General features: G+C 37.2%; 2 protein-coding genes across 2 annotated transcripts; one reads left to right on the forward strand and one right to left on the reverse strand.

Moving 5' to 3' along the window:
* Positions 1 to 1,149: 1,149 nt before the first annotated feature.
* On the reverse strand, positions 1,150 to 2,136 carry LOC148570207 (uncharacterized). The gene has a single exon (XM_088507901.1). The coding sequence runs from the start codon at positions 2,134 to 2,136 to the stop codon at positions 1,150 to 1,152; it is 987 nt and encodes a 328-aa protein (XP_088364027.1).
* A 3,893-nt stretch (positions 2,137 to 6,029) lies between these two features.
* Positions 6,030 to 8,243, forward strand: LOC107632755 (trifunctional UDP-glucose 4,6-dehydratase/UDP-4-keto-6-deoxy-D-glucose 3,5-epimerase/UDP-4-keto-L-rhamnose-reductase RHM1). Its single transcript, XM_016336415.3, has 2 exons — positions 6,030 to 7,595; positions 7,693 to 8,243. Exons 1-2 carry the CDS (start codon positions 6,030 to 6,032, stop codon positions 8,134 to 8,136), a joined length of 2,010 nt encoding a protein of 669 aa, XP_016191901.1. The 3' UTR covers positions 8,137 to 8,243.
* The last annotated feature ends 2,233 nt before the right edge of the window (positions 8,244 to 10,476 follow it).

Consider the following 10,476-nt stretch of genomic DNA (forward strand, 5'->3'; position numbering starts at 1 on the left):
CAAGAGTGATTTTCCACGACGAGATCGGGAATATACAGGGGCACAAAGAAGAGCTTGACTTGCTCCCTGAAGTCCGAGAAGAAGCCCAGATAAGAGAAGCAGCGTTGAAACAAAGGATGACTATAAGATACAACAAAAAAGTCATTCGAAGGAGTTTCACCCCTGACGACTTAGTCTTAATCAGAAACGACATTGGAGTCAACAAATCTGGGGAGGGAAAGCTCGCTGCTAATTGGAAAGGACCATACAAGATCAAGGAGGTCTTAGGAAAGGGCTATTATAAAGCGACCGACTTAGGCGGCACCGAGTTACCAAGGTCATGGCATGCTTGTAATATGAAAAGGTACTACAGTTAAAAGCGAACTCTACTCCCTGATGTACTCTTTTCCCAGCTTCATGATTTTTTCCCGGAATCAAAGGGTTTTTTCTGGAGAAGGGTTTTTAACGAGGCATCATAGTAGGGGCTAAGGGAAATAAATTATCAAAAGCCCTTAGTAGCAATAAGGTACCTCCTCAATTAATAAAGATCTCTTTCATTTTAAATATCTCTTTTAAAATTCCCTTTTTATTTTCTTTCTACGAAACGCGCCGATTTAAGCTCGACAAAACGTGAAAATCCCATGAACCGACCTAGATGGTCGTCAGGATAAAACGACGAGGTACAAGTCGGCGTAAAGAGGCTATAGAAGTCGATCATGATAAACTCGGGAGCAGTCCGACTCACAAGACGGAATGCGAAACCGAGTAAAATTAAAATGAATCGCAAAAGTAGCCTAAGTCACGAAAAACTCAATAAAACAAAATTGAGTACTAGGAATAACAAAAAGAGATAAGAAAAAACTAAGAAAAATAGTGAGGCTGCCTTGAGGATCAAGGAAATTCAGAAAAGCAGGCAAGTCCCAAAGAAAAGGTTTTTTCCAGAAAAGATCAAAGAGTCAAAGGAACCACGAAAAGCATGCGCACATAAGGTAACTCAAAACCCTTATCCAAAAAGGGCATTTATTTAACGCTAAATTAAACCCTTATCAAAAAAGGGCATTACTGTTTTGTTTACGGCCTTAAAAGGCCAAAAAATTGTTCAAAACACCAACAAATAAATATAAAAAGTTTAAAAAGAGGGGCCCACAGGCCGGGCCCCAATAGCCAAAATCACTTTTTTAGAAGATCACCACCAGCAGAGTCAGGGGGAACGCCAGGAGCAGGAGTTGAAGAGGAAGTAGGGAGGATGGTAGAAGAACTCGGAGCGTCCTTAGAGCGAGGAGGGGACTCTACGATCCTCTGCCCCCGAGTCTTTAAATCAGACTCAGACTCCACTATGGGGACAGGAGGATCCACGATGGCACCATCAATAACAATCTTATCAGGGTCCAAAGGAGAAAGGTCCAAGTCAGGAGCAATAACTCCGACCTGTTCCTTGAAAATCCTCCAGGCCTCATCAGCACCATCCGCAATAGAGTCCTCCAACTCGGTGTAGGCCTTCCGAGCATTCAGCAAGTCGTTCTTTACAGACACAAGATCAGCAAATAAACTATTGTAGCTGGCTTGCGCTGCTTTCCTTAAACCTACCTCCATGTTGCATTGAGCCTGTAACTTCTGCCCCTTCTCTCTGAGGCTGTCCCTCTCCTCCGTCAGTTTGGCGACTTTCCCCTCCAACTCCTTCTCATGCTCCTGATATATACGAAGCCTACCCTCCAGCTCCTCGACCCTCGAGGTCGTCCCTAAAGAGCTGATGGGAGTCTTCTCAAATATATCCAAGAGTTTGCCACAAACCCCCGCCGTCTTGAGACTCTCCTCAACCACAGTAGTGAGGTAGTGCCGAACAGAAACATCATCCATACTCATACGAGCATGAGGATAGATGTTCTTTCGGACGAACGCAAGAGCGTCCGCCTCACCAGAAGCGCCAGACTCTAAGGTCTTGTGCTTCTTTGGCTCTGGTTCGGGAGTAGGTCGGACGGGAGGGGGTGGCAGAGAGGGAGCAGAGGAAGAAATTACAATAGGTTGAGAGGGAGTCCCAACGTTCCGAGGAGGAGGAGGAGGAGAGACAACCGTCCTAACACCTCCAGACCTGGCTCGAGACTTTGCCTTGGCTTCCTGAACCCTCTGGTAAGACTCTTGAGCGTTTTTCTTTGCCATCTCTGCAAAAACAAATTGGTAGCTAAAATCAGACAAAGTCGGTAAAAGAAATTGCAAGTCGGAAATAAGCAAGAAACGCAAAAAGCTACCTAATTGTGACTGGACAAAGGCCGGCGACCCCTGGAGAAATTTTTTAGTATCCAAGTATGGGGCCCTCCCCCACACTTCTCGGAGGAACCCCACAATGGCTGCCTCTACCTCATTTAGGTCATCTAGACCATATTTCTCGCAGGGGGAGGCCTCCAGCCAATATAAAGGAAATCGGGGAGAAGAATTCTCATCCAGGAAAAAGGGGTGGTGACCCTCTACAGCTTGCACTTTGAAAAAGTAGTTCTTGAAGTCGTGAAAGGACTCGTCAAAAAGGGTAAAAAGCCTCCGACCTTGTATGGCTCGGAAGGACACCCACTGTTGCTTATTATTTAGCCCACTGAAGGGCTTGGTCATATGGAAAAGGTAAAAGAAAATCCTCAGAGAAGTCAGAAACTCTAGAGCCTGGCTGATAAATTGATAAATTTTCAGAAAATCCCAAGAGTTGGGGTGAAGCTGGGTGGGAGCCACTCGGCAATGACGCAATACAGACATTTCAAACTCTGAAAAAGGGAGAAAAATGCCCAAACGAGTGACCATACTCTCATACATAAAAAAGAAATGAGGGGCCATCTCGTCAGCCCTCCCGAAACAAACCCGGTCTTCTGGACCCGGGACTATCAACTCATACTTCGGCTCATCTTCTTCAGAAGTACAAATTCTATAGTGAGTACGTAGGTGGGTGATAAATTCAGTGTCAACTGAGGGCTCCTCCCCTAGGACCGTAACATCGACCCACTGGGAGAGAGCATCTACGGAAGCCATTTCTTTTTCTTAAAAAAGGGTGACAAGAAACCTACAAAAGAAAAGGAAAATCAACACACGGTCTCTAAGGGAAGGGGTACGGAACTAAAGCCTACAAACCAAATCTACCTACAAGATAAAAACACGCAAATAGAACGAATGTTACAGAAGGGGAAAAAGCTAACCTTTAAGTCTGAAATCAAGACTGGAGGTAGTAAAAGCCTTCGAAACGCAAGAACGCAGCACGAACAAATGCAAGGGAAATTTGAAAGATTGCAGAAACGAAACAACGAAAGAGAGGGAAAGTATTTATAAAGACGTTAGGGGCATAATGGTAAAACCGGGGCAACTCTCAATAAAAGTGCACCGTTACCAAGGCCATTAAATCCCTACGCATACCCAACGGACACGACGCTTGATTAGACGTAACCGTCAGAACCGAAAGGTCAAAGAAAAATCACGTCGGTTCTTAATCATCACGTCGGTCCTCTCGCAAATCGGCCAAGACCCCGAGTTGAATACTCGAACCCAACTCTCAAAAAAGAATTGGGTTCGAGTAGGGGCACTGTTCATACCCTGGCCCAATAATAAAGGTCCAGGATCCAAGCAAATAGACCCAACCCAAAGGGTTGGCCCTCACCCAGTACCAGCCTTCATCCCAAGAAGTCGGTACTGAACACGACCTGCTCCAAAGAAGTCGGATACGAGGGTTAGCTGGCAGATAACACTCATTCGAATGAGTAACTGCCCCTAGAAACTCTCCAACCACTTCATAGAGCCATATCTTAACTTCCCTAAGATATGGGAACGGTTATCCACCTAAAAAGGTGGCACTACTCCAGCGGTGGTTATTGGTTCACCACTATAAATACCCTGACACCCCTCAGGTATCACTAAGTTCCAATACATTCTCAGCTTGCTCACACTCTTGCTAACTTAGGCATTGGAGTGTCTTTGCAGGTACCACCCCCCATTCTTCCACACGTACAAGTCGGACGGAGGAACACCGAGTTTCAGGTTCACTCGATAGTCACCTCCCTCACGCGTTTGGGCCAACCAACGTCATCCGGCCCACTAATCTCTGGTTACCCACCGTAACAATTATATATATAATAAAATTAACCATTAAAATCAATCGCTATATTTATATATAAATATATATATATATATATATATATTATTTATTTTATTTTTAATATATATTTTATATTTTAACATATATGATACTAGTGGATTAGTAACGGATTTTTGTGTATATACCTCATTCGATCGTAAAAGTTGAACTAGTAAAATATTAGTTTGTACATTATAGGCTCTTGGTTTCTCGTAGTAACGTTATTGTATGTGTTGAATATGGATGGTTATTTGTGTCATTTGCTTGATCCCCTGGCTCCCCTTAACTTTCTCGGTTCATTCTTGCAAATGCATACACATAAAGGTATTTCTTGCTCTATCATTTTCCTCTTGATGCAATATAATCAATTCAGAAAATAGGGAAAAGAATCACTCCAAACGTTCTACCTTTTCTTTTCTTCAATTGTTGTCTGAAAGTACTGTTATATTCTTCACTCTAGATTTGTTGGCATTGTAAGTTTTTGTTTTTGTTTCTTTTCTTTTGTGTGTGATGTGTGTTCATAGTAATGTTTTTATTTCTTTCTTTGGGCAAATGGGTGCTTTGTGGTTTGGAATGTTGCTCTTTCTTCTATTGTTTCAATGACTCTGGTGATAGTCTTTTTTCTCCACATGACAATTGAACTAATTGTAGGGACTAAACTAAAATAGATCTGTGTCAGATTTGTAATTATTTGGCGTTAGATTAGCCTGATTATGTTGAATGTGCCTGGTTAGGTAGTCAGATTATCAACTTTTTTTTAACTAACATTAAAGTTAATTTCATCCTTCTCTTTCCTCATCCTTCTTTTTACTTTTGCCTTTTTTTTTTGTTAGCAGACAAAAAAAGAATTGATGTTTAAATTTTTTGTTGTCAAATTTATAAATGAAAAAAAAAATTTTTAAAATTGGTTCTGTATTTAAAAAGTTTTAAACTGTGTTTTTTATTAGACGCAAGAAACTTGTCTTTCTTTTTATTTTATTTCATTTTCAGGCATTTAATTTTTACTATGTGCTTTCATGGCTTTTTTATTTAATTAAATATGTAAAATATATTACTTCTCCCAATGTGCATAAGTGTACCACTATCAAACAATTTGCTGATGAACCTTTCTGTTCATGTTAAAGTTATTATTTTTAATATATTTTTTTTTAGAATTTTATGAAAAAATTAAATCTTATTTTATTAAATTTTAATTTTTCATCTATAAAATTTTGGAAAAATAAAACTACAAATCAAAGATGCCCTAATTTTCTGGTGGGTTGTCTTCTCTAAAATATTACCTAGCTCACACTAATAAATATGTAATGTACAGGGATGGTTGATTTTTGGTCTATACTTCATTTCTTGGTGCTATAATTTTCTTCAATGCAATTAGGTATTTTTTTAAAAATTGTCTATCATTTTATTTTTAGAAGAGGGAAAAACTAAAAAACAAAATAACATTTCATAAAAAATAAGTACCTTTCTATAAAAGTGGGTATTTAAATTAATTAAACAATATTGTTTAAATTAAAAGACTGACTAAAGACTAAAAATTTAAATAAAAATACTATTTGTACACTAAAATCAGCCATTAAAATCAGTTACTAATGTATTTATATATAAATATATATGCAGTTTAATTTATTTTCAATATGTATTTATATTTCAACATGTATTTTATACTGATAGTTAATTTTAGTGGTTAATTTTAGTGTATACGTAACATAGTCCAAATTTAAAAGACAATTAGTATTTCTCAATTTTCTTATGATGCATGGCTCATTATGTGTTCTTTCCTCTAGTGCCAAAATTTTTACCACTAGACTTGTAAATTAACATGCTTCCCTTTTTTTTTTTTAATCTGGAAGTAATTTCTGTTCGTATGGCCATATTATGCTATTATTTTAGTTGTAAATTACATTTTGTGGTTCTGATTGATGTATTGTGATTGTAGGAGTTGCTTGAGATGAGTTCATATACCCCAAAAAACATCCTCATTACTGGGGCAGCGGGATTTATTGCATCTCATGTTGCCAACCGGCTTATCAGGAGCTACCCTGACTACAAAATTGTTGTGCTTGACAAGCTTGATTACTGTTCTAATCTCAAGAACCTTCTTCCTTCAAAATCATGTCGCAATTTCAAGTTTGTGAAGGGAGACATTGGAAGTGCCGATCTTGTGAACTACCTTCTCATCACTGAATCCATCGACACAATAATGCACTTCGCTGCTCAAACACACGTTGACAACTCCTTCGGTAACAGCTTTGAGTTCACCAAGAACAACATATACGGTACTCATGTCCTTCTAGAAGCCTGCAAAGTAACTGGTCAGATCAGGAGATTCATTCATGTTAGCACCGACGAGGTGTACGGAGAGACAGAAGAGGATGCCATAGTCGGGAATCACGAAGCGTCTCAACTGCTTCCGACGAACCCTTACTCTGCAACCAAAGCCGGGGCAGAGATGCTTGTCATGGCGTACGGAAGGTCGTACGGGTTACCGGTAATCACCACACGTGGAAACAATGTTTACGGTCCAAATCAGTTCCCTGAGAAGTTGATTCCAAAATTCATCCTTCTAGCTATGCAGGGAAAGAATCTTCCCATTCACGGCGACGGTTCGAACGTCAGGAGTTATCTTTATTGTGAAGATGTTGCAGAGGCCTTTGAAGTTGTCCTTCACAAGGGAGAGGTTGGCCATGTTTACAACATTGGGACCAAGAAGGAAAGAAGAGTTATTGACGTGGCCAAAGATATTTGTAAACTTTTCAACATTGACCCAGACACTAGCATAAAGCTTGTAGAGAACAGACCGTTTAATGACCAGAGGTACTTTCTTGATGACCAGAAGCTTAAGAACATAGGTTGGTCAGAGAGGACCACGTGGGAAGAAGGCCTGAAGAAAACCATGGAATGGTACACCAAGAATCCTGATTGGTGGGGTGACGTCAGCGGGGCATTACTTCCTCATCCAAGAATGCTGATGATGCCTGGGGGGATGGAAAGACATCTTGAGGGGTCAGAAGGTGAGAAGCCTGCATCGGTTGGATCATCGAACACTCGAATGGTGGTTCCGTCACCAAAGAATAGTAGCACTGCTCAACAGAAGCATCCTTTTAAGTTCTTGATTTACGGTAGAACTGGGTGGATTGGGGGATTATTGGGGAAACTGTGTGAAAAGCAAGGGATTCCGTATGAATATGGAAAAGGGCGTTTGGAAGATCGGTCCTCACTGGTGGGTGATATTCAGAGCGTGAAGCCAACGCATGTATTTAATGCTGCAGGAGTGACTGGGAGACCTAATGTTGATTGGTGTGAATCTCATAAAACGGAAACCATTAGAACGAATGTTGCTGGTACTTTAACGTTGGCTGACGTCTGTAGGGAACAAGGCATTTTGATGATAAATTACGCCACGGGATGCATATTTGAGTATGATGCAGCTCATCCACAAGGCTCTGGTATTGGTTTCAAGGAGGAAGACAAACCCAATTTCATTGGTTCTTTCTATTCCAAAACCAAGGCTATGGTATGTTTATCCATATTAAAATTTGAAAAATACATCTCTACTAACTGCTATCATTTAAAAAGAAAAATACATCTCTACTAACTTGAATTTTGATCAGGTTGAGGAGCTCTTGAGAGAATATGAGAATGTATGCACCCTTAGAGTTCGAATGCCGATTTCATCGGATCTAAGCAACCCTCGCAACTTCATTACAAAAATTTCTCGTTACAACAAAGTAGTTAACATCCCTAATAGCATGACTATTTTGGATGAACTTCTTCCCATCTCAATTGAGATGGCAAAGAGGAACTTGAAGGGAATCTGGAACTTCACAAATCCTGGGGTTGTGAGCCACAACGAAATCCTTGAGATGTATAGGAATTACATTGACCCCAAATACAAGTGGACTAACTTCACACTAGAAGAACAAGCTAAGGTTATAGTTGCTCCGAGGAGCAACAATGAGATGGATGCATCCAAATTGAAGAAAGAGTTCCCAGAATTGCTTCCCATTAAGGAATCATTGATCAAGTATGTCTTTGAACCAAACAAGAAAAATTAACTAGTTTCTTCTTTTTTATTTTTATTCCCGTCTTTAAGGGGAAGAAGGGTCGTAAGAGAATTAAATATCTTACTGTTGTTTGTTAGGAGCGATTATTATTTGGTGGTTACTCCAATGAAGATTTTATGATTGTCATCGTATGAAGATATTATATTTTGACCATTGGATGATAAATTGTAGGGTTTAATTTTTATTTGAAGTAAAAGTGTTACCTTTATTCAAAGTATTACGAAACAAATAAGTTACACTTTTTAAACAAGGATCATCATGAGAAGATGTTTTTAGCATCTTCATGGGAGTAGTTGCCTTATTATTTATTAGGGTGTGGTTATTTATCACTACGATTGCGTTAGGTAATGTGTAACTAAGTATTAATTTTTGCAGTTTCATTCAAGTTTCTTACAACACTCCACTACTAATTGTAGTAGACTAAAAAAAGGTAAAAATTTACGTACAATCAACTTTATGTAAAGTTGATATTTAAGAACTATTAAATAAAAATTTAGTTAAATTAATTAAATTATTTAATAATTTTTAACTATTAATTTTAAGTAAAATTAACTGTACTTAAATTTTCACCTTAAAAAAATATGATGGGTAACTTTCACATATTTTGGCATGAGAAGAGGATTCACCGTAAAAAATGTTATCCAAAAATGGATTTAGCGTAAATATATAGCAGGGGTGAGCACGGGTAGCGGGTACCCGATTATCCGTTCAAATCCGAACCGAATCAATTAAATTGGTTCTGAAACTAACGGGTAATCGGGTTCAACTCAAATCAAACCGATGACTTTTGTTAGTGATTGGTTCAGGTATCGGTTTTGGAGATGCGGAACCCGAACCAACCCCCGAACCCGGTCATATATTAATTAAATAAAAAAATAAAAAATATATATGACTTTTTCATTAGACAATGATTATTCATTATTAATATATTTGCATTTTAATGATTTTAGTTTTTAATGTATTTGGTGTTTAACATATTTAGATTATTTCTATTGATGTTACATGTTTATTGTACTTGTTGAATTTTTAAGATAAAAATTGGTTTTTTTTTTTTTTTTATGAATTTCAAAGTTATCAGGTACCCAATTACCCGAACCGAACCAATCTGTTTTTAATCGATTTGGTTTGGTTCGAGTACATGTACAAAAAAATGCAAATCCAAACCAAATCAAATCAATTACATTTTGATCGGTTCGATTCTAATTTTACCATAAACCCGAATCAAACCGATCCGTGCTCACTCTTATATATACCCACCTGGTGGCCACCCAATAGTGAAACATTAAATTTTTTTATCAAAGATAAAAAATTCAAATTCGCAACTTCTTAATTGAATATGGGGAGATTATGTCATTTGAGCCACTTGCACTTGGATACATATCATAACCGTATTACATTTATACTGCAAATTAACAATCAATCAGTCATCTTATAAAGATAAATATTTGACGTTTATAAAAAGGTTTTATAATATATGTTACTATAAAAATATTTTATTATTATAACACGATAAATCTAATTATTCTATTATGATATATTTGATTATTTTAGTAGATATTTATTTTTTTTAAAAATGTGTAAGATAACATGTATAAATATAAAAAAAAAAAAAAAAACATCAAGGGAATCTTTTGCATTTAATTATTTATAGAGCATATTTTATTATTGAACGAAAATCTTTGCAAAAAGAAAAAAATGGTCTTCACGTTTCCTGAAAAAATGTACATTAATGCCAATTTCACAAATATAGAGCAATTCGTTGTTAATTTTATTTCAAGTTTCTATTGTTTGTTTCGTGCACCAAATTTTTCTTTATGTTCTTGATAGAATTCTATTTCTTATAATTATCAGAATTAAATCGATAATTAACTCGATAAAAACATTGGATATTTAATTTATTGGGTCATTAAATTTCAGTTTTGGGATAGAAAATTTCATTCTTTTTAGTATCTCCTAGAAATAGAAATTTAAAAGACTAAAATTTTAATAATATTCTTTTCAACAATATTTTTATTTAATTTTTCAAATTTTAAATTTATCCCTCAATCTTCATATTTATTTTAAACCAAACATGATATTGAAATATAACTCAATCAAATACATTTTATATACAAACACAATTTCTGTCTCTCAATTTTTATTTTTTAATTTCTGTCTCTCATCTCAGTCTCCTTTTCAAATGCATTGAACATAAATAAAATCTAGCCAACCCAACTCAATTCCTAAGACCCTAGCAAATAGCAATGGGACACATATGGAAGGTTGTGGCTTAGCTTCCAAGATTCTAAGGCTGTGTTTGGTTAGGCAGCGTTTATCTTTGGTATACATGTC

Source organism: Arachis ipaensis, chromosome B3, assembly GCF_059453495.1.
Source record: "Arachis ipaensis isolate K30076 ecotype BB chromosome B3, ASM5945349v1, whole genome shotgun sequence".
Taxonomy (NCBI): Eukaryota; Viridiplantae; Streptophyta; class Magnoliopsida; order Fabales; family Fabaceae; genus Arachis; species Arachis ipaensis.

Excerpts from the sequence above, each read along its gene's own strand:
- LOC107632755 (XM_016336415.3), top strand. The coding sequence starts at position 6,030 with ATGAGTTCATATACCCCAAAAAACATCCTCATTACTGGGGCAGCGGGA. Across the intron at positions 7,596-7,692 it reads ATTCCAAAACCAAGGCTATG|GTTGAGGAGCTCTTGAGAGA; the intron begins GTATGTTTATCC and ends AATTTTGATCAG.
- LOC148570207 (XM_088507901.1), bottom strand. The coding sequence starts at position 2,136 with ATGGCAAAGAAAAACGCTCAAGAGTCTTACCAGAGGGTTCAGGAAGCC.